This window comes from Somniosus microcephalus, chromosome 14 (genome assembly GCF_052327205.1).
Source record: "Somniosus microcephalus isolate GS21.2 chromosome 14, FLI_Smic_1.0, whole genome shotgun sequence".
Classification (NCBI taxonomy): domain Eukaryota; kingdom Metazoa; phylum Chordata; class Chondrichthyes; order Squaliformes; family Somniosidae; genus Somniosus; species Somniosus microcephalus.
Window position 1 is genome coordinate 6,756,906 of NC_141000.1, and position 24,687 is coordinate 6,781,592.

Consider the following 24,687-nt stretch of genomic DNA (forward strand, 5'->3'; position numbering starts at 1 on the left):
GCCTTCAGCTTACTGTGCAGGAGAGATTTCTAACTGAGTCTGTGGAGAAGGATTCAGGTTAGAAGTAAGACTGTCAGTGTTTGACAGCTTCAAACAGCTGTCAAACACTGATATTTCATCTGTCAAAATCTCTTGACAGGTGAAATTTCAGTCTGTGACATCACCTGTTGCTGGGTGGCCCTTAATTGGCCTGCTGAGCCTGCTGGGCGGGCTCAACAAGGTCAATCAAGGGAAAATCGCGTGGATTGGCTGCATCTCGATGGAGGCGGGACTACAACCCCGAAAGTTGTAGACCCGCCTCCAACCCGACTCCTGAATGAAAATGCTGCCCAATGAGTTTGTGGTTTAAAAAGTTGTACATTACACTAGAGCAGCAGCAAAATAGACAAACTGGCAATGTCTAATAAACAGCAATTTTATTAAATGTCACCCCAGTACAAGCATTATTCAATACATGTTCCCAATAAAAGTTCTCCAAGCACCATATGCACCATTATTTTCTACTGGCCCTCATCCACCATATATGCCCATCCATTCAGTTCGGTGCAGAAACTTGCCTCATAAAAATGAAACCTCACACCAAACTGGAAATCCAGATCAAAAAAATTGTTGCCTCAATAGTGAATGTTATTCGCTAAATTTGTGTTTTATATTGCAGCTTCCCTTATGACTGTGTAGAGCAAGAGTCTCCTATTGTTTAATCTACTGCTCTTTCTGGATGTTACCATAGTGGGAGAAGGTAGCTGGCTCATGGATGTCACTGAGTGATTCCTAAAATGGAGGTGACTCCCCTGCACACTCTGCCTTCACCTCCAATAACAAGGACTTCATGGACTTCTTTGTCACTAAGATTGAAACCATCCGTTCAGCTGCCTCTACTGCATTCCCCTCTTCCCCTTGCCCATCAACCCAAACTTCCCTCAAATTTCCTATCTTGAATCTATTTTTTCTCCCCTTGTCCAGTCTCTTCCCACCGACATCCACGACTCTTCCGACACGCTCTGCCACTTTAACAGTTTCCAGTTTCCCGGCCCCAACCGTCTCCTTTTCACTATGGATGTTCAATCCCTCTACACCTCCATCCCCCACCAGGGTGGCCTGAGGGTGCTCCACTTCTTTCTTGAACAGAGGCCCAAACCAGTCCCCTTCCACCACCACCCTCCTCCGCCTGGCTGAACTTGTTCTCACATTGAACAATTTCTCCTTTGTCTCCACTCACTTCCTCCAAATGAAAGGGGTTGCTATGGGAACCCGCATGGGTCCTGGCTATGCCAGCCTTTTCGTGGGATATGTGGAACATTCTTTGTTCCAGTCCTACTCAGGTCCCCTCCCTCACCTCTTTTTCTGGTACATTGATAACTGTATCGGTGCCGTTTCTTGCTCTAGAAAATGTCATTAACTTTGCTTATAATTTCCATCCTTCCCTCACCTTCACATGATTCAACTCTGACTTTTCCCTTCCCTTCCTCGACTTCTCCATCTCCATCTCTGGGGATAGGCTATTGACAAACATTCACTACAAGCCCACTGACTCCCACAGCTACCTGGACTACACTTCCTCCCACCCCGCTTCCTGTAAGGACTCTATTCCATTCTCCCAGTTTCTCTGTCTCCGCCGTATCTGCTCCGACGATGCCACCTTCCATACTAGTGCTTCTGACATGTCTTCATTTTTCCTCAACCGAGGATTCCCCTCTACCCTGGTTGACACGGCCCTTGACTGTGTCCATTCTATTTCCCGCACTTCTGCTCTCACCCCTTCCCCTCCCTCCCACAACCACGATAGGGTTCCCCTTGTCCTCACCTTTCACCCCACTAGCCTCCACATTCAACGAATCATCCTCCGCCATTTCCGCCACCTCTAGCGTGATCCCACCACCAAACACATCGTCCCTTCACCTCCCCTTTCAGCATTCCGAAGGTACCGCTCCCTCCGCGACATCCTGGTCCACTCCTCTATCACCCCCAACACCCCTTCCCCTTCGCCCGGCACCTTCCCATGCAAGCGCAGGAGATGCAACACCTGCTCTTTTACCTCCTCCCTTCCCACTGTCCAGGGCCCAAACACTCCTTCCAGGTGAAACAGTGATTTACTTGTACTTCTTGCAATCTAGTATACTGTATTCGCTGCTCACGATGCGGTCTCCTCTACATTGGGGAGACTAAACACAGATTATGTGACCGCTTTGAGGAACACCTCCGTTCAGTCCGTAAGGTTGACCCCGAGCTTCTGGTCGCCTGTCACTTTAATTCTCCGCTCCACTCCCACTCTGATCTCTCTGTCCTCAGCCTCTTACACTGTTCCAATGAAGCTCAATGTAAGCTCGAGGAACAGCACCTCATCTTTCGATTAGGCACTTTACAGCCTTCTGGACTCAACATCGAATTCAACAATTTCAGACCATAACCTCTGCCCCTATTTTTTTCACATGGCAGCTGTTGATGATTCTGCCATTCCCATTTACACCTCATCTGGACTCATCTTTTGTTTCTTAACTTGTCCCATTACCATCTCCTTTTGCCTTGCACCATCATCCCTTTTGTCTCTTAATCTCTCCTGCCTTCCATCCTATCACAGACCTTCCCTTTTGTTCTTTCCTCTTCTCCCCCCTCTCCCTGCCCCCTGCACTTGCTTAAAAACCTTTTACATCTCCAGCTTTTTCCAGTTCTGACGAAGGGTCATCGACCTGAAACGTTAACTCTGTTTCTCTCTCTGCAGATGCTGCCCGACCTGCTGAGTATTTCCAGCATTTTCTGTTTTTATTCCCTCAAGGTTCCTCTCTGCGTGAGACCCACATCCTTCTCTCCCGATCCCATTCCTATTAAACTCCTGACCACCCAACTTCCCTTCCTGATCTCCCAACATCTCCAATTTAAAATTCTCATCTGCATGTTTAAATCCCTTCATAGCCTCACTACTCCCTATCTCTGTAACCTCCTCCTACAACCCTTCAAAAACTCTGCATCAACCAACCCTGGGCCCATTCCCTTTGCCCCACTATTGGCACCCTTGCCTTCAGCTATCTAGGCCATAAGCTCTGGAATTCCCTCCCTAAAATTCTCCAGCTCTCTATCTGTCTCTCCTCTTTTAAGGACCTCCTTAATACCTAGTTTTTTGACCAAATCTCCTACTATCTTCTTTAGCTCGGTGTTAATGTTGTCTGATTACACTCCTGTGCAGTGCCTTGGGATGTTTTTCTACATTAAAAGCTCTATATAAATGCAAATTGTAGTTGTTTTTGTTGTGCTGCTTGGTCATAAGATGGACATGCAACTGTTGGCACCATGTTGGATGCTGTGCTGGCTGTCTGGAACTACCCTCTTTCTGGCTCAGCATGGATCATTTCAATGGACAGTTGGGTGGCATCAATGTTGATTTACCCTGCAAAGCAGCTCCTTCATCTCTGCCTATTCCTACCACATACCTGCTGTTGGGTACTTCCTCAGATTGTTTCATGATCCCTGTGGAAGAAGACCACGGGACTGCAATGAGGTCTGTGAAGTACTATATCAGGGTACTGTTCCGCCACTTCCTCAGCATGGTGTATCCAGACTGATTCAGAGACACTGGACCCCAAGGTCTCTGCAGCATCAGCTAGAACATTCCTTAGAGCCCATGGTTGTTAATGGGGGGGGGGGGGCTCTGCTGCAGAGGAGCTGCAGTTCTGAGAAGCAAACACCAGTGCACACGTGTGGCTAGTGAATTCCTACAAAGCAGCTACATATATTACGGAGTGCTTCTCATACTCTTAAATGAATCCACAAATTGGCAATGCTCAGATAGCAATATAGTTTTATGTGTAAACTCTCGATGGCATCAATCTCCAACTCAGCACTTGAAGGTGGACCTGAGCTGGCTCTCCAGCCAGCACTATTTTGCCATTTAATCTTGCATCTATAGAGAACACCCATTTCTCCAGGTGCAAATATCTCTGCCCCTTTTACATTGCCCTACAACTTACCGGGCTTTCCGGGCGGTGGGGGGGCGGTGGGCGGGGGCAGTGCAGAGGTGGCCTTTGCTTGCAGTAGGTGCAATCAACAAATTCAGTTTGGGTGGGCCACTTCCACTTGCTCATACCTCTCATTTGTTCATTTCTCATCGACCATTTTCCTCCAATATAAAACAATAATAAAATGCTGCAAGATTGAAGAGCCTTGACATAGCAATGCAACTGATCACCCTACCTCATAGAACATGTCTGAGAGCATGATTATGCAGAATGCAAATTGCTGTTGGTGGAAAGGTTAGTAAGTCTCAATTTGCAGATAACTGAATTACAACACTACAATGTTTCTGATGAGAGATGCAAGGTGTGCCATGCATCAGTATGGGCTGCCTTGTGAGAGTGTGAGATATGGCTAGTTTTCCCCAGTCAGAAGTATATATGAACAAAGTCAAAGTGCCGTTGTTTGAGGTGAAAATGCATGTTGCAGCCATCCCATTCCTTTTAACTTGAGGCAGCTAAAGGTTTATGTTGGCTAACTTCCTGAGGGTGGAAGATTTCTTGCAAATCTGAGTTACAGTACTGTCTTCTTCAACAGGGACACTGCATTGTGATCTGCTGTTGTTGCAGCGAAGATTCACCAGGCTGATACCTGGGATGGCAGGAATGACGTATGAGGAGAGATTGTGTCGATTGGGCTTATACTCACTGGGGTTTAGAAGATTGAGAGGGGATCTCATCGAAACCTATAAAATTCTGTCAGGCCTGGACAGACTAGATGCAGGAAGGATGTTTCTGATGGCCGGGGAGTCCAGAACCAGGGGTCACAGTCTAAGGATAAGGGGTAAGCCATTTAGGACTGAAATGAGGAGGAATTTCTTCACCCAGAGAGTGGTGAACCTGTGGAATTCTCTGCCACAGAGGGCAGTGGAGGCCAGTTCATTAAATATATTCAAGAAGGAGTTAGATATATTTCTTAAGGCTAAAGGGATCAAGGGATATGGGGAGAAGGCAGGAACAGGGTACTGAGTTTGGATGATCAGCCATGATCTCATTGAATGGCGGAGTAGGCTCGAATGGTCTACTCCTGCTCCTTTCTTCTATGTTTCTATGTTTCTGCTCCCTCGCACTCCTGTGTGTGGTGTTCTGAGTAAAGTGCCCTCGGATCCAAAGATAACAACTTTATTTTGCTGCACATCCCACAGATCCGTCTCTGTAAAGGAAGTAGTGTTTGTTCTAAAATAACAACAGAAAATGCTGGAAATACTCAGCAGGCCAGGCAGCATCCGTGGAGAGAGAAACAGAGTTAACGTTTCAGGTCTGGGACCCTTCATCATAGTGTTTGTTCTACCCTGGTCACTTGCACTTATTGCAGAGATATCCCTCTGTCAGGTTTGGATTATAATCTGATAGCAAAATACTGCAGATGCTGGAAATCCGAAATAACAACAGAATTTTTCCAGCATTTTCTGTTGTTATTTTGGATCATAATCTGCCTGGCCTGCTGAGTTTTTCCAGCGTTTCCTGTTGTTATTTCAGATTTCCAGCATCCGCAGTATTTTGCTATTATATTGGATTATAAATTGTTGGACCAATTCTACATTGGTCAGTTCCTCTTTAAGGCATTGCGGCAGCTTTTTAAAGTGTGATGCGCCATCAATTACTCAAAAGACTGAGGTTGAACGAGTAACAACCAGGCTTTTATTAACTAAAGAATGAAGGTCTTGTCTCGAGTGGTCGACCCGTCCAGAATACTAAGGGACTGGGAGGTAGTCACTTATATACGTGGAATAGTGGGAGGAGTCAGCCGAGGCATGTCCAGACCTGTGCCTAGTGGAATACACATACAGACACAGACAGGTATGACAGTGGTTTACCACATTCACCCCTTGTTTAAAATGAGTCCGGCGGGGTGAAGTGTATTTAAAAGTTCGTGTATTGGAGTCTCTCCGGAGGTCTTGTCTGCCGCTGTGATCGACGTGGCGACAGCAGGGGTGGTGGAGCTTCCGGCGTCGCGTCCCGTGTAGGCTGGGGCCCTGGAGTGTAGTCCTCGTGGGTGACGGTCCAAGGCGAGCCGGCTGCTGGGGTTGGATATCGGGTCGTGGGGGGGGGGGGGGGTGGTAGTGGGTAGTGGGTTACAGCGGTCCCCGAGGGTGCGAGGTCTCGTATGGAGACTGTGTCCTCCCGCCCGTCCGGGTACGCAATGTAAGCGTACTGGGGGTTGGCGTGGAGGAGGTCGACCCTCTCGACCAGGGGGTCCGTTTTATTGGCCCTCACGTGTCTTCTCAGTAGTACCGGCCCTGGGGACGTCAGCCATGGCGGTAACGATGTCCCCGATGTGGACTTCCTTGGGAAGACAAACATTTTCTTGTGAGGGGTGGCATTGGTGGCAGTGCAGAGCAGTGACCGAATCGAGTGGAGCGCATCGGGGAGCACCTCCTGCCAGCGGGAGGTCGGAAGGCCCCTAGACTTTAAGGCTAGTAGGGCGGCCTTCCAAACTGTTGCATTCTCTCTTTCCACCTGTCCGTTCCCCCGGGGGTTGTAACTGGTGGTCCTGCTTGTGGCTATACCCCTAGCGAGCAGGTACTGGCGGAGTTCGTCGCTCATAAACGATGAGCCCCAGTCACTATGGATATAGCTGGGGAAACCGAACAGGGTGAAGAGGCTGTTCAGAGATTTAATGACCGTGGCACTGGTCATGTCCGGGCAGGGGATAGCGAACGGGAACCGGGAGTACTCGTCAATGATGTTGAGGAAGTACACATTGCGGTCGGAGGAGGGGAGAGGCCCTTTGAAATCGACGCTCAGGCGTTCGAAAGGGCGAGTGGCTTTTATCAGGTGGGCTCTGTCTGGTCTATAAAAGTGCGGTTTGCACTCAGCGCAGACTTGGCAGTTCTTGGTCATGGTCCTGACCTCCTCGATGGAGTAAGGCAGGTTGCGGGCCTTGATGAAGTGGAAGAACCTGGTGACCCCCGGGTGGCAGAGGTCATTGTGGAGGGCCCTCAGCCTATCGATCTGCGCGCTGGCACAGGTGCCACGCGATAGGGCGTCTGGGGGTTCATTGAGCTTCCCAGGCCGGTACAAGATCTCGTAATTGTAGGTGGAAAGTTCGATTCTCCACCTCAAGATCTTGTCATTTTTGATTTTGCCCCTCTGCTTGTTGTTGAACATAAAAGCAACTGAACGCTGGTCAGTGAGCAGGGTAAATCGTTTTCCGGCCAGGTAGTACCTCCAATGACGCACAGCCTCCACGATAGCCTGGGCCTCCTTCTCGACCACGGAGTGTCTGGTCTCCGGGCCCTGGAGGGTTCGTGAGAAGAATGCCACAGGTCTTCCCGCCTGATTAAGGGTGGCGGCCAGAGCGAAGTCGGACGCATCGCTTTCCACCTGGAAGGGGATGGATTCGTCCACTGCGTGCATGGTGGCTTTGGCAATGTCTTCCTTGATACGGTGGAAGGCTAAGCGGGCCTCTGCCGTCACGGGAAAAGAGGTGGACTTGATCAGCGGACGGGCTTTGTCTGCATAGTAGGGGACCCACTGAGCGTAGTAGGAAAAAAACCCTAGGCACCTCTTCAGAGCTTTTAGGCAGTGGGGCAGTGGGAGTTCCATAAGGGGACGCATCCGGTCCGGGTCGGGACCGATGACCCCGTGTTCCACAACACAGCCAAGGATGGCGAGGCGGTCTGTGCGGAATATGCACTTCTCCTTGTTATATGTCAGGTTCAGGAGTTGGGCGGTGCGGAGGAATTTCTCGAGGTTTGCGTCATGGTCCTGCAAGTCATGGCCGCAGATGGTCACATTATCTCGGTAAGGGAAAGTGGCCTGCAGCTCGTTTTGATCGACCATCCGGTCCATCTCCCTTTGGAAGACGGAGACCCCATTGGTAACGCCGAAGGGAACCCTAAGGAAGTGATAGAGGCGGCCGTTTGCCTCAAAAGCAGTATACTGGCGGTCTTCAGGGCTGATGGGGAGCTGGTGGTACGCTGATTTCAGGTCAATGGTCGAAAAGGCGCGGTACTGCACGATCTGGTTGACCATGTCAGCTATGCGGGGGAGTGGGTAGGCGTCCAGCAGGGTGTAGCGGTTTATTGTTTGGCTGTAGTCGATGACCAGGCGTTGTTTCTCGCCAGTCTTAACGACCACAACCTGGGCTCGCCAGGGGCTGGAGCTGCCCTCAATAATCCCCTCCTTCAGGAGCCGTTCCACTTCGGTTTTGATGAAAACCCTGTCCCCGGCACTGTATCGCCTGCTCTTTGTGGCGATGGGCTTACAGTCGGGGGTGAGGTTAGCAAACAGTGGGGGGGGTGGGACTCTGAGTGTGGAGAGGTTGCATCTGGTGCGCGGCGGGCAATTTGGAGGCTGCTGGCTGCGGACTGTGAGTGGGGGGAGGGGGCCACCGTACGCCATCGTAACGCTTTTGAGGTGGCACTGGAAATCCAACCCCAGTAGAACGGCAGCGCAGAGGTCGGGCAGGACCAGGAGTTTAAAATTATTGAACACAGTCCCGTCTACTACTAGTGTCACCACGCAGTAGCCGCCAATGTCCGCTGACTGGGACTCGGAGGCCATAGAAATCCGCTGGTGCGCAGGCAGGACTGGGAGAGAGCAACGCCGCACCGTGTCGGGGTGGATGAAGCTCTCTGTGCTCCCGGAGTCAAAAAGGCAGTTTATTGCATGGCCGTTTACCTTAACGTCCATTTTAGACCGAGCTAGCTGGTGCGGTCTCGTTTGGTCCAGCGTCACAGAGGCCAGCGTAGGGGTCGGTGTGTCGCTGCGAGTATCAGATGGGGGGGGGTTGGCGGTCTGCTGCGTCCCGGCTGGTGTCCAAGATGGCGGCGTCCATGATTCCCATGTGGCTGGAGTCGTCCAAGATGGCTGCTGCTGCGGTGGTTCGCACATGGCTGGGGAGGCCCAAGATGGCGGCCCACACGCGGCGCTGTTGGGGGCCCAAGATGGCGGCTCGCACGGCCCACACACGGCGCTGCTGGCGTTCGGGGTGGCTTTGGCCTTGCAGACGCTGGCGTAGTGTCCCTTTTTCCCGCAGCCCGAGCAGGTTGCATTCTTCGCCGGGCAGCGCGCTCTGGGGTGTTTGGCCTGGCCACAGAAGTAGCATTTCTGGCCTTGGGATACTGCTGTCTGGCTTTGGGACACTGCTGCGGTAGTTGGGCCGTTGTTGGGCTGTGGCTGGGGTGGCACGGTGCTATGGGGCTGTCCTACCGTGTCCCAGGTTGTCGTTCCCCGCGGCGTCCACGGTGCAGAGGAGTAGGCATCCATGCCCCGGAAGGCTGCCTCCAGCGTTAGTGCGATGTCGGAGGCTTTGTTGAGGGTGAGGTCACTCTGCTCCAGCAGTAGTCGCTGTCGGGTGTAGTTGGACCTGTGGCCCGCTACGAAGGCATCCCGGATCAGTTCCTCCGTGTACTTAGTGGGCGTTACCGCCTTACACCCACAGGCCCGGCCAAGCACGGACAGTGCTTGGAGGTATTCCTCAGTCGATTCCCCAGGTTGTTGCTTGCGACTCCCCAGAAGGTGCCTAGCGTATACTTCGTTCACAGGGCGCGTGTACTGGGTCTTGAGGAGCTGGAGGGCGGCTGTGTACGAGGTCGCGTCCCGGATGACTGAGTACACTCGGTGGTTCACCTTGGAGAACAGGACAGGCAGTTTGTCCGCATCCGTTTCGACCGCAGTGGAGGCAGTCAGGAATGTCTCGAAGCACGTGAGCCAGTGAGCAAACTTGGTGCAAGCGTCCGCTTCCCGACTGTCCAGGTCCAGGCATGCTGGTGTGAGGATCTTCTCCATTATAAAAAATTTAGTTAATAAAATTGATGCGCCATCAATTACTCAAAAGACTGAGGTTGAGCGAGTAACAATCAGGCTTTTATTAACTAAAGAATGAAGGTCTTGTCTCGAGTGGTCGACCCGTCCAGAATACTAAGGGACTGGGAGGTAGTCACTTATATACGTGGAATAGTGGGAGGAGTCAGCCGCGGCATGTCCAGACCTGTACCTAGTGGAATACACATACAGACACAGACAGGTATGACAGTGGTTTACCACAAAGTGTTCTTGTGTTGGCTAGCCCACCCCATAGAAACGATGCCCCTTACACAATGCCACATCCACAATCAGACTTCATATTTAAATGAATGGACCTCACATGTTACTGCAAGGTTGGTTTTGCGCCATTTACCCATGAACTAGGTGCTCTTGCCAACGGCCCTGGCACCACTTTGATGGAATCGGAAAATTTAGATTATAATTCTGCATGTTGAAAGTAATATGAATCCCCATCTATGGCCAGACGTTCATTCCCTCAGGACCACTTCTTCAGTTTGGTTAGAGTGAGTTTTAAAACTAATCAACCAGAAAGGGAGGGGTCTGTGAGCCATTCCCACCCAGGGGCCAGGAGACAAGAGTGCGTTTACCGAAAACAAATTTTCATAGTTTAATTGATCCATAAAGGTGATACTGGATTACCCCAGCATCATCAACAGAGAAACACATTTGCACATGGCCCTTTGTTTAAAGGAGACACCACTAATAAAAGAAAACATAAAGTCCGATTTTAACAGAACCAACATAAAACTAAATCATAATGTTATCACGCATGTATCTATGAGACACTCTATCCCCTGCATTGCCCACCGGTCGCGGAAGTCTTCAAGCATACTGCTGGACACCGCGTGCTCCCTCTCCGGGGCCACCAGGGCAGATACAAGGCCGCACTCGAAAGGCAGGCAGGCAGGCAGCCAGGGCGACCCCCTTCCCCACCCCACCCCCACCTTGGGCGGCATCCGTGCTGGACCTGGGAATCATAATTATGATGGAGCATTCCTGTTGTGGCCACTTCAAGAATTCAACAGAGGTGGGAGGAATCCCAATGCGAATATCCCCATGAAAAAAAGAGCACGGGTGGTTACTCGCACAGCCGCAGTGGCTGTCTTACGGCGTTGACATCAGTCAATCACATTCATCGCTGGTATATTCTAAGACCGCTGCCTCTGCAAGATCCTGCAAATCCATTGGCAGGATAGGCGCACCAACGTCAGTGTTCTCGCTCAGACCAACATCCCCAGCATCGAAGCTTTGACCACGCTCGATCAGCTCCGATGGACGGGTCACATTGTCCGCATCCCCAATATGAGACTCCCAAAACAAGCGCTCTACTCGGAGCTGCGACACGGCAAGAGAGCCCCAGGTGGGCAGAGGAAACGCTTCAAGGACACCCTCAAAGCCTCCTTGAAAAAGTGAACATCCCCACCGACACCTGGGAATCCCTGGCCCAAGACCGCACAAAGTGGAGGAGAAGCATCCGGGAAGGTGCCGAGCACCTCGAGTCTCTTCGCTGAGAGCAAGCGGAAGCCAAGCGCAAGCAGCGCACGTCAACCCAAGCACCTCACCCACCCGCCCCTTCAACCACCGCCTGCCCCACCTGTGACAGAGACTGCAGGTCCCGCATTGGACTCATCAGTCACCTGAGAACTCATTTTTAATGTGGAAGCAAGTCATCCTTGGTTCCGAGGGACTGCCCAAGAGCAAGAGAGAGTTGGCTAGAAATATATAAAACAGTAATTATAGCATGACTACTTCTGGTGTCTGCTGAAATGTCCACACCACGTCCCTTCCACTTTGCCTGAAGTTTTTCAATTTGTGCAGGTAAAAATGTATTTATCACCTTGAACAGTTAATGGGAAGATTTCTCTCAATCTATATTTTCCGTGATTTGAACTTCAATCTGATCCTCACAATAACCCTAAAAAGCCTCCTTGAAAAAGTGCAACATCCCCACCGACACCTGGGAATCCCTGGCCCAAGACCACACAAAGTGGAGGAGAAGCATCCGGGAAGGCGCCGAACACCTCGAGTCTCTTCGCCGGGAGCAAGCGGGAAGCCAAGCGCAGGCAGCGCAAGGAGCGCACGTCAACCCAAGCACCCCACCCACCCGCCCCTTCAACCACCGTCTGCCCCACCTGTGACAGAGACTGTAGGTCCCGCATTGGACTCATCAGTCACCTGCAAACTCATTTTTAATGTGGAAGCAAGTCATCCTCGGTTCCGAGGGACTGCCTAAGAAGAAGAGAAGATTCTAAGACCACCATCGCTGATCCAGGGGCAGGCTTTGTGCTTACCGTGTGCTTTGGTTGGTAGATGTGTATCAGTCTGGAGTTACTGCTGATATTTTGCATGGTGAGTGTAGCGCGGTAGATTTCTCCAGGTTCAGTATCAATAAATTTCACTTCAGAATGTGAAAATCTCACACCTGCAATATCCATCTCTGTGGCCGCTTGCTTCACATATCTCCGCTCCAGTGGTGCTGGTTTTTGCCTAGTTACCGACAAACCGTCTCCAAGGCACAGCGGCTCCAAGCCGTTACCCAGCAACGCTTGAGTAAATAAGCAACTTATTCTCCCACCCGCAAATTCGTAAAACTCAAAATAAAATGATTTCAATCACCCGGAACATCTCGAGCACAACACGAAATAATATTTTTAAATGTCTTTGGATGAAGAATAGTCTATGAGTAGTCAGATTTTTTTTTTTTTAATTTGCATTCTTTTCGTAATTTGGAAACTTGGAATGTACCGACGCTGAATTATAATCCATTTTCTGTGAAAGCGAAGAATGTGAAATGGCATGTGTGAAGGCGAAGCTGCTTTTCTTTGACAGGGCACTTGATTGTTTTAACATTTTAAATGATTTTGAAAGCTTATGTTTATTTTTCAAATGTTGGACTTACAGTCAATGTTATTAGGAATGTTGATTTTAAACCCCTCACCCCCGCCTTCGTGGCTGGAGCAAACTTTGAGAAATGTCAAATTGATGGTGGTCACGATTTTGGACGAGGGTTTTTCATAAACCCGGATCTACAGGATGCGTTGACATTTACTATTCCTCGTCTATATTAACGACTTGGATTCAGAAACCCAATATAAATTGGTTACAATTATCATTGACACTGAACTACAAAGATCTTGAGACCTCCAAAAAGAGTTAGATAAAAATGTGCAAATGTGGAAGCTTAATACAGACAAGTAAAAGGTAGTGCATACTGGAGAGAGAAATTACACACAAATACTATGAATAATGTAAAAAGAGATAATAAAATGAATAAAATACATAACTATCACTGGATCAGTAGAGCATCAGTCAAAAGATGTTACGCTAAAACCGTACAGTCCTCCAGTCAGACTGTACAGCCTGCAGCCTTCCGGACTCAATATCGAGTTCAACAATTTCAGATCATAAGCTCGGCCCCCATTTCATTTTCTCTTGTAATTGTTCCACTCCTTTCCCCCCCCCCCCCTTTCCTTTTTCTCTCTCACACCTGGCTGCTATCTTTTGCCCTGCCAGTACACTTTACACCTAATCCCAGCCTATTACCATCTCGTCTAGCTTCTAATCTCTTTTACTTCTTTTGTTTCTTTTATTCTTTTGTCCGATCGCAGCCCTGCCTCCGATCTAGTTTCTTTTCTTTCCAGTTTTGAAGAAGGGTCCAACCCGAAACGTCAACTCAAATTTCTCTCCACGGATGTTGCCTGACCTGCTGAGTTTTTCCAGCATTTTCTGTTGTTATTTCGGATTTCCAACATCTGCAGTATTTTGCTATCTGTACCGTGTGTATTGTGCTTAATTTGATCACCAAGATACAGGTAATCATTTAGGCCATGGAGGTATTGCAGAGAGGGCCCACCAGGCTGATCCCTGTCATCAAAGTTGTGAGAAAATACCTCTTTATCCTTGAAAAGAGGCAAATGAAAGTGGATATTATATAAGTATACAAAAGTAAATCTGAGCACCACTTTAAGGTAAGCCATTAGAACATGGAGTATAGGCTGAGACCAGTGCAAGGACCAATCCTAGGTAGAACTTTACAGAAAGAGTGATCAACGCTTGGAATGGCATTCTAGATATGGTTATGGAGGCAAAAGTCTCAAATTCATTCAAGTTACAGTTAGATGAATCGATGTGTAATTGTTAAGATTTTTCCTAGAAGGATGAGCTAAAAATGGGCCAAATGGCATCCCTCATCTGTATTTCTCATCTGATCATATAACTATACTTTTACCTGAGCTAATAATACACATATTCTAGAAGTAGTAGTATTAAGCTGCATATTTAAATAGAAATGTTGGATGTAATTTCTCTTTCTGCCAAACCTTTTCCATTTTCATTCAGGTGATTTCATTCAGACCGGAGCAGCGGCGGCAGCGAGGAGGCGGAGGATAAATTGAGGGGGAGAGGACCTGAGAGAGCGCAGACTACAGCAGCGGTGGCAGCGAGGAGGTGGAGGATAAATTGAGGGGGAGGACCTGAGAGAGCGCAGACTGGAGCAGCGGCGGCAGCGAGGAGGCGGAGGATAAATTGAGGGGGAGGACCTGAGAGAGCGCAGACTGGAGCAGCGGCGGCAGCGAGGAGGCGGAGGATAAATTGAGCGGGAGGGCCTGAGAGGGCGCAAACCGGAGCAGCGGCGGCAGTGTGGAGGCGGAGTACCGCCAGCGAAAACAACAACAACAAAAGCAACAACTGCAAAACAGCTAAAGTGACGTCACAACCAGGGAAGGAGCTGATTGGTGATGAGCTGGTAAGTGTTTCTTGTTTTTTTTAAGTTTTAAGTTCATTCCTGCCAAGTTAGTTAATAGTCTGTTAAATAAAGGCACGGCAGGGCAGCTCGGTCCAGCGGAATGCACAACCTGTGCCATGTGGGAACTCCAGGAAGCTTTCCGTGTCCTGAACAACCACGTGTGCAGGAAGTGTCGTCAGCTGGAGGAGCTCGAGCTACGGGTTTTGGAGCTTGAGCAGCAGCTGGCGTCACTGCGGTGCGAAGCTGAGAGCTTTGTGGATAGCACATTTCAGGTGGTGGTCACCCCGCAGCTAAGACGTGTGCAGTCAGAGAGGGAATGGGTGACCACCAAACAGAAGAGGAGGACCAGGCAGATAGTGCAGGAGTCCCCTGAGTGCAGCTCATTCTCCAACCAGTATTCCATTCTGAGTACTGGTGAAGGCGATGGTTCCTCTGGGGAATACAGCCAGAGCCAAGTCCGCGGCACCATGGGTGGCTCAGTTGTACGGGGGGGATGAAGAAGAGTGGGTGAGCAATAGTGGTAGGGGATTTGATAGTTTGGGGAACAGACAGACGTTCCTGCGGCCGCAGACGTGACTCCAGGATGGTATGTTGCCTCCCTGGTGCCAGGGTCAAGGATGTCACTGAGCAGCTACAGAACATTCTGAGGGGGGAGGGTGAACAGCCAGAGGTCGTGGTCCATATTGGTACCAACGACATAGGTAGAAAGAGGGATGAGGTCCTGCAGGCAGATTTTAGGGAGCTAGGCAAGAGATTAAAAAGCAAGACCACAAAGGTAGTAATCTCCGGATTAATCCCGGTGCCACGAGCGAGTGAGTATAGAAATAGGAGGATAGAGCAGACGAATGCATGGCTAGAGAGATGGTGCAGGAGGGCGAGCTTCAGAATCCTGGGGCACTGGGACCGGTTCTGTGGGAGGTGGGACCTCCTGGCCAGACTGGTTGCATCTCAACAGGACCGGAACTAATATCCTCGCGGGGAGGTTTGCTAGCGCTGTTGGGGAGGGTTTAAACTAATTTGGCAGAGGGATGGGCACCAGGATGTAACATTAGAAAGGGGAAATAAAGTGCTCAAAGGATTGGGAGAGGCAGAGAGCACTAAAGTAAGAAATAGTAAGATATTAGGTGGGGTCAGACTAAGAGAGAATGCAGGATAGTCTAAGATGGGTTTACATTGGTATGTGAACATGTGAAGTGTAGTAAACAAGTGAGCTGTAGGCACAAATAGCCATATGGGAATATGATGTTGTGGCAATAAAGGAGACCTGGCTCATATAAGATGTTCAGGAAAGATACGGAAGGAAAGATAGGAGGTGGTGTGTCAGTATTGGTTAAGGAGAATGTTACAATGCTGGAGAGGGAGGATGTTCTGGAGGGGTCAAGGACAGACTCTATATGGCTAGAGTTAAGAAATAATAGAGGCGCCATTACACTACTAGGTGTATTCTATAGGCCACCAATTAGTGGGAAAGATATGGAGGAGCAAATTTGCAAAGAAATTACAGAGAGGAGCAAGAACTATAGAGTAGTAATAATGAGGGGCTTCAACTATCCTAATATAGACTGGGATAGTAATAGTGTAAAGGGCAGAGAGGGGGAAGAATTTCTGAAGTGTGTTCAGGAGAACTTTCTTGATCAGTATGTTTCCGGCCTGACGAGGGAGGAGTCATTGCTGGATCTGGTTCTGGGGAATGAGGTGGGTCAAGTGGAGCAACTGTCAGTAGGTGAACATTTAAGGAACAGTGATCATAGTATCATAAGGTTTAGATTAGCTATGGAAAAGGACAGGGAGCAATCTAGAGTAAAAATGTTTAACTGGGGGAAGGCCAATTTCAGTGGGATGAGAACAGATCTGGTCCGAGTAAACTGGAATCAAAGATTGGCCGGCAAAACTGTAATGGAACAATGGGCTGCCTTTAAAGAGGAAATAGTTCAGGTACAGTTGCGGTACATTCCCACAAGGGGAAAGGCAGGGCAACTACATTTAGGGCTTCCTGGATGACAAAAGAAATAGAGAATATGCTGAAGCAGAAAAAGCACGTATGACAGATTGTCAGGTTGCAAATACATCTGAGAATCAGGCTATATATAGAAGGGTCAGAGCAGATGAGAAAAATAAAATAAGAGGGGCAAAGAGAGGGTATGAGAATAGAATGGCAGCCAACATAAAAGGTAATCCAAAAGTCTTCTACAGGCATATAAATAGTAAAAGGGTAGTAAGAGGAGGGACGGGGCTGATTCGGGACAAAAAAAAGAGACCTATGCATGGAGGCAGAGGTACTAACTGAGTACTTTGCATCTGTCTTCACCAAGGAAGAGGATGCTGCCATAGACATAGTGAAGGAGGAAGTAGTGGAGATACTTGATAGGATAAAAATTGATAAAGAGGGGGTATTAGAAAGACTGGCTGTACTTTGAAATAAAGAGTAGATTGCCTTTCAAAAGCTAGGCTTTATTAACCTTAAAAAACCAGCAAGTACATGTTGAGCACCCAGTCTCAACCACTGTAGAAAACTGAATTTAAAATGGCCACCACAGGTCACATGGAATCAACTAACCAATAAGTTTACAGCATATATCTCAAGGCAGGAAAACAGGCAACCAATTACAATGTCATAGAGTCATAGAGTAATACAGCACGGATAGAGGCCCTTCGGCCCATCATGTCCGCGCCGGCCATCAAGCCCTGCCTAATCTAATCCCATATTCCAGCATTTGGCCCGTAGCCTTGTATGCTATGGCATTTCAAGTGCACATCCAAATGCTTCTTAAATGTTGTGAGGGTTTCTGCCTCCACAACCCTTTCAGGCAGTGAGTTCCAGACTCCAACCACCCTCTGGGTGAAAAAGTTCTTTCTCAAATCCCCTCTAAACCTCCCGCCCTTTACCTTGACTCTATGCCCCCTAGTTATTGACCCCTCTACTAAGGGAAAAAGCTCCTCAGCATCCATCCTATCTATGCCCCTCATAATTTTGTACACCTCAATCATGTCCCCCCTCAGCCTCCTCTGCTCCAAGGAAAACAAACCCAATCTGCCCAGTCTCTCTTCATAGCTGAAGCGCTCCAGCCCTGGTAACATCCTGGTGAACCTCCTCTGCACCCTCTCTAACGCGATCACATCCTTCCTGTAGTGTGGCGACCAGAACTGCACACAGTATTCCAGCTGTGGCCTAACCAGTGTTTTATACAGCTCCATCATAACCTCCTTGCTCTTATATTCAATGCCTCGGCTAATGAAGGCAAGTATCCCATATGCCTTTTTTACCACCTTATCCACCTGTTCCGCCGCCTTCAGGGATCTGTGTACTTGCACACCCAGATCCCTCTGACCCTCCGTCTTGCCTAGGGTCTTTCCATTCATTGTGTATTCCTTTGCCTTGTTAGTCCCCCCAAAGTGCATCACCTCGCACTTTTCCGGGTTAAATTCCATTTGCCACTGTTCCGCCCATCTGACCAACCCATCTATATCGTCCTGCAGACTGAGGCTACCCTCCTCGCTATTTACCACCCTACCAATTTTTGTATCATCCGCGAACTTACTGATCATACCCTTTACATTCATATCCAAGTCATTAATGTAGACCACAAACAGCAAGGGACCCAGCACCGATCCTTGTGGTACCCCACTGGCCACAGGCTTCCAGTCACAAAAACAACCTTCGACCATCACCCTCTGCCTTCTGCCACTAAGCCAGTTTTGTATCCAATGTGCCAAGGCACCCTGGATTCCATGGGCTCTTACCTTCTTGACCAGTCTCCTGTGCGGGACTTTATCGAAGGCCTTACTGAAATCCATGTATACCACATCCACTGCGTTACCCTCATCCACACACCTAGTCACCCCCTCAAAAAATTCAATCAAATTAGTCAGACATGATCTTCCCTTGACAAAGCCATGTTGACTATCCCTGATTAATCCTTGCCTCTCCAAGTGGAGACAAATTTTGTCCCTCAGGATTTTTTCCAATAATTTTCCTACCACTGATGTTAGGCTCACTGGCCTGTAGTTCCCCAGTTTTTCCCTACTACCCTTCTTGAATAATGGTACTACATTAGCGGTTCTCCAGTCCTCTGGCACATCCCCTGTGGCCAGAGAGGTCCTGAATATATGTGTTAGAGCCCCCGCAATCTCCTCCTTTGCCTCACACAGCAGCCTGGGATACATTTCATCCGGACCTGGGGATTTATCCATTTTTAGGCCAGCTAAAACCGCCAATACCTCCTCCCTCTCGATGTTAATATGTTCGAGCATATCACAGTCCCCCCACCCTATTTCTATGTCTACATCGTCCTTCTCCATAGTGAAAACAGATGCAAAAAATTCATTTAGAACCCCTCCTACATCTTCCGGCTCCACACACAGATTGCCACTTTTGTCCCTAATGGGCCCTATTTTTTCCCTAGTTATCCTCTTACCCTTAATATACTTATAAAACATCTTCGGATTTTCCTTTATTTTGCTCGCCAGTGTTATTTCATGGCCCCTCCTTGATCTCCTAATTTCTTTTTTAAGTATCCCCCTGCACTTTTTGTACTCCTCTAGGGCTTCCTCCATCTTTAGCCTTTTGTATCTACCAAAAGCCCTCCTTTTTTTCCTAATCCATTCTCGTATATCCCCTGACATCCAAGGTTCCCTGTGGTTTTTGGAACTACCCTTGACCTTTACGGGAACATGTTGCCATTGTATGATCTCAATCTCCCTTCTGAAAGCCTCCCATTGCTCCGACGCGGATTTTCCTACAAGTAGCTGATCCCAGTCCATTTTGGCCAGATCCTGCCTTATCCTATTAAAATCGGCCTTCCCCCAATTTAGAACCTTTATTTCCGGCCCATCCCTGTCCTTTTCCATGACCACCTTAAATCTTACCATATTATGGTCACTATCACCAAAGTGCTCACCTACTAGCACTTTTTCCACTTGGCCGGCCACATTCCCTAGAATTAGGTCCAGTACCGCCCCCTCTCTTGTAGGACTTTCTACATGCTGGCTCAAAAAGCTCTCCTGGATGCACTTTAAGAATTCTACACCCTCTGAGCCTTTCACACTCTGACTATCCCAGTTAATATTGGGGAAGTTGAAATCCCCCATTATTATTACCCTATTATTTGCACATTTCTCTGAGATTTGCCTACATATCTGTTCCTCTATCTCCCCCTGACTGTTTGGAGGCCTATAGTACACTCCCAGCAAAGTGCTTGCCCCCTTTTTGTTTTTAAGCTCCACCCATATGGCCTCATTAGAGGACCCTGCTAATATATCATCCCTCCTTACTGCAGTAATTGACTCCTTAATTAATATTGCGACACCCCCTCCTCTTATACCTCCCCCTCTGTCTCGCCTGAAGATTCTGTACCCCGGAATATTGAGCTGCCAATCTTGCCCTTCCCTCAACCATGTCTCCGTGATAGCAACAATATCATACTCCCATGTGTTTATCAACACCTTCAGTTCATCCACCTTATTTGCAAGACTCCTTGCATTAAAATAGATGCCATCCAGCCTTGCCCTTATATATTTGCCCTGTCTACCAAGCTGACTTGTTTTTTTCTCTATAATTGGCAGCACATCCCCCCCTATTTCAGCTCCCCTCTGTATCCCATCCCCCTGCCAAGTTAGTTTAAACTCCCCCCAACAGTGCTAGCAAACCTCCCCGCAAGGATATTTGTCCCGCTCTGGTTCAGGTGCAACCCGTCCGACTTGTACAAGTCCCACCTTTCCCAGAAGCAGGCCCAGTGATCCAGGAAAGTAAAACCCTCCCCCCTACACCAACTCTTTAGCCACGCATTCATCTGCTCTATCCTCCCATTCCTATACTTACTAGAACGTGGCACTGGGAGTAATCCAGAGATTACAACCTTTGAGGTCCTGCTCTTTAATCTGTTACCTAGCTCCCTAAATTCTTGATGCAGGACCTCATCCCTCTTTTTACCTATGTCGTTGGTACCAATGTGGACCACGACCACTGGCTGTTCACCCTCCCCCTCCAGAATGCCCTGCAGCCGCTCAGTGACATCCTTGACCCTGGCACCAGGGAGGCAACAAACCATCCTGGATTCACGTCTACGGCCACAGAAACGCCTATCTGTTCCCCTTACTATAGAATCCCCTACCACTATTGCTCTCCCACTCTTTTTCCCCCCTTCCTGGGCAGCAGGAGCACCCCCAGTGCCAGGAAGTTGGCTGCTGCTGCCTTCCCCTGGTGAGTCATCCCCCTCAACAGTATCCAAAGCGGTATACTTGTTTGAAAGGGGGATGTCCGCAGGGGTTCCCTGCACTACCTGCCTGCCTTTGTTGCTCCGCCTGATGGTCACCCCCTGTGCTGCCCTACCCTGAGGCGTGAACAACTCGCTAAACGTGCTATCCACGAGCCTCTCAGCATCGCGCATGCTCCAAAATTCATCCACCCGCAGCTCGAGCGCCGCAATGCGGTCTGCAAGTAGCTGCAGCTGGATGCATTTCCCACACACATGGTCGCCAGGGACACTGGCAGCGTCCCTGATTTCCCACATGGAGCAAGAGGAGCAGAACACGGGTCTGAGCTCTCCTGCCATGACTTACTCCTTTAATTAATTAAAAAATTTATTCAATAACCCAGTTACAGGTATACTCTAGGGCGCTTTATTTACCAACCGTCCCCACTACACCAGAGACCCTAGAAATTTAACACCACAGAAGTCAAGCTTGTATTGAAAAGAGAGAAATACTCACCAACCAATCACTTACCTGCTCCCTGGTGACGTCACACTCTGATTACTTTTTACCTCTCTCCTCTGCTGTTGATTTGGTGTGCCTCTGCCTTCGCGCCGGTTTTTAAGCCGGGCTCCTCCTCCTCCGCTGCTGCTCTCCCCCGAACTGGTCGGGCCTCTGCCTTCGCGCCGGTTTTTAAGCTGGGCTCCTCCTCCTCCGCTGCTGCTCTCCCCCGAACTGGTCGGGCCTCTGCCTTCGCGCCGGTTTTTAAGCCGGGCTCCTCCTCCTCCGCTGCTGCTCTCCCCCGAACTGGTCGGGCCTCTGCCTTCGCGCCGGTTTTTAAGCCGGGCTCCTCCTCCTCCGCTGCTGCTCTCCCCCGAACTGGTCGGGCCTCTGCCTTCTTATAAATGCTTCTTATAAAACAAGAATAATCACCACATTCACCCCTCCTTTTAAAATATACTTCAACCTAGGTAGCCTTTACAGTTTACAATTAGTTATTTATGACTAGAGCAATACATGTATAATGCCTTCAACAATTTTAAAATTTTACTATTAATTTATTAATTTTTTTTAAAAGTCCATTTTTAATCGGTCGACCGGATATCTTGTTCGTGTTGACCTTCTTAGCCTTGATGGAGTTCCTTGCCCTCCCACACCAGGAGACACAGAAATATCTTCTGCAGGGAGGCTATCAATATCCCGATTATCAACGGTTTCTGGATTGGAAGTCCCATTAGAAGGTAGACTGGGAGGGTCATGAACATCCATCGGGGGCAGACTAAGAGAATTGTAAGTGTCTGCAATAGGATTGGAAATGTTCGTAGTATCTGTGACGACATCAACATTATCTGAATTATGGCTATTGTTAATGTCCTCAGGAGAGGGCTGGCCACCACAAGGAGCTAAGTCTTTAACTGAAACCGTACTTTCTTTCCCATCTTGGAATCGAATGTGAGCATATTGGGAATTTGCCTCCAATAGCTCCACCTCCTCCACTAAAGGATCATACTTTGACAGTCTAACATGGCATCGGAGCAGCACAGGTCCCTGCATAGTAAGCCATGAAGGTACCGAATATCCTGTAGTGGATCTCCGCGGATAGTTGAAGAGCCTTTCATGGGGGGTCACATTAGTAGCCGTCAAAAGCAATGATCTAATGGAATGCAGGGCATCAGGCAGTACCATTTCCCACTGTGTATTCTTAAGGTTCCGGGATGTCAAAGCTAACATAACTGCCTTCCAGATCATCCCATTGTACCGTTCGCACTGTCCATTACCCTGGGGATTATACGGGGTAGTTCTGCTAGTAGAAATTCCCCGACTCTGGAGGTATTCCTTCAACTGGGAAGACATAAAAGAACTTCCCTGATCCGAATGGATATACGCAGGCATCCCAAAGATGACAAAAAGTTGAGTCAGACATTTAATAACTGTAGCAGCTGATACATCTGCACAAGGAAAAGCAAAAGGGAACCTTGAAAACTCATCCACAACAGTAAATATATATCGATTCTGAGTCGTTGAAGGAAGAGGCCCCTTAAAATCAACGCTCAGGCGTTCAAAGGGAGAAGTAGCCTTTATAAGATGAGCTCGTTGAGGCTTAAAGAAATTCAGTTTACACCGGGCACAGACAGAGCATGACGAAGTCATCCGCTTGACGTCTTCAACTGAAAAGGGCAAATTCTTACTGCATACGAAGTGTATCATCCTTGTAACACCAGGATGGCACAAAGCATTATGAAGATTAATAAGCGTATCTCCGTGAAGCACAGAACAATAAGCCCTCGACAGCGCATCAGCGGCAACATTATCCTTCCCCGGACGATAGACTATATCGAAATGATAGCATGCCAACTTGATCCTCCACCTCATTATTTTATCATTCTTAATCTTTCCGAAATGTTTGACATCAAACATGAAGGACACAGATTTTTGGTCAGTTACTAACGTAAAATGTCGCCCAGATAAATAATGTCTCCATTTACGCAGTGCTTCTACTATTGCGTACGCCTCTTTCTCTATTGATGAATGTCTCTGCTCACTATTGCTCAGAGTACGTGAGAAAAAAGGCCACAGGTCTTCCATTTTGGTTCAGGGTAGCCCCAATTGCAAAATCGGAAGCGTCCGTCTCAATCACAAAGGGAACCTGCTCATCAACAGAATGCACAACTGCTCCAAGGATATCCTTTTTAAGATTATCAAAACACATCCTGGCCTCCCATGATAGAGGATATGTCGTAACCCGAATAAGGGGCCGGATCTTCTGCGAGAAGTTTGCAATCCAATTAGAATAATAAGAAAACAGTCCAACAACTCGTTGCAAGGCCTTAGAATTAGTAGGGCAAGGTAACTCAATCAGTGGTCGCAGCCGTTCTGGATCTGGTTTAATCTTGTTTCCCGAGATAATATACCCCAGTAAATTTACCTCGGTGGTCGAAAAGATACACTTCTCTTTATTGAAAGTTAAGCCAACTTTTTCCGCAACTTGAAGGAATCTTTCTAGATTAAAATCGTGCTCCACCCTTGATTTGCCACACACCGTGATGTCATCTAAATATGAGAAGGTGTCAGAGAGAGAGTTATCACTTATAAAAGCATCCATTTCCCGTTGAAAACAGGCGACACCGTTAGTAACACCGAATGGTACTCGGCAAAACTGGTACAGCTTTCCGCCAGCTTCAAAGGCCGTATATGGTTTGTCCCTCTTAGCGATAGGAATCTGATGATAAGCACTCTTTAGGTCAATAGTGCTAAAAACCTTATATTGAGATACTTTATTGATAAGCTCATCAATCTTAGGCAGGGGGTACGCATCTAATTGAGTATACCTGTTAATAGTTTGAGAGTAGTCTATCACCATTCGCTTCTTATGTCTCTCATTAGTGGTGACAACTACCTGTGCCCGCCAGGGCGAAAAACTAGGTTCAATGATTCCTTCCGATAAAAGACGTTGAACTTCAGAATTAATAAATTCTTTATCCTGACTGCTATACCTTCTTGACTTGGTAGCAATTGGCTTACAGTCCGGCATCAAATTGGAAAAAAGTGATAATGGAGAAATGAATAAAGAAGTTAATCCACAAATAGACAAAGGTGGCTTGGTTCCTCCGAAAGAAAGACTGAGGGACTCATGTAATTGAAGCACATCATGACCAATCAAAATGTCCGCACAGAGATTAGGCAGAACGGATAGGCGTATATCAGTATACGTATTACCTAGGAGAATTAATTTCACAAGGCAACAACCAGCTACTTGTGAGGTGAGAGTCGTCTGAGCCATACACACCTGATAGGAAACAGGCGAAATTTTCAAACGCTTCTCCCTCACAAACTGAAGACTTATAAAGCTCTCAGTACTGCCCGTATCTATAAGGGCCTTCACTTCTAACCCATTAACTTGGGCCATAACTATAGCTTTGTTTAGGCCATGGGAAAAGGCGGCAGAAACTGATGCAATAAACGCCCTATCTAAAG

General features: G+C 48.3%; 2 protein-coding genes across 2 annotated transcripts in view; one reads left to right on the forward strand and one right to left on the reverse strand.

Annotated features, from left to right (window-relative positions):
* The window catches only part of LOC147107297 (cilia- and flagella-associated protein 47-like), a 797,073-nt gene extending 784,763 nt beyond the window's left edge, over positions 1 to 12,310 (reverse strand). Inside the window, exon 1 of the mRNA XM_086006182.1 lies at positions 12,071 to 12,310. Within this exon, the coding sequence (XP_085862308.1) occupies positions 12,071 to 12,214 (144 nt within the window). The 5' untranslated portion in view covers positions 12,215 to 12,310. The remainder of the gene's footprint in view (positions 1 to 12,070) is intronic.
* Positions 12,311 to 13,467: 1,157 nt separating this feature from the next.
* Positions 13,468 to 24,687, forward strand: part of prrg1 (proline rich Gla (G-carboxyglutamic acid) 1) — a 92,956-nt gene continuing 81,736 nt past the window's right edge. Inside the window, exon 1 of the mRNA XM_086006185.1 lies at positions 13,468 to 14,523. The gene's annotated coding sequence lies outside the window, so the exon portion shown is untranslated. The remainder of the gene's footprint in view (positions 14,524 to 24,687) is intronic.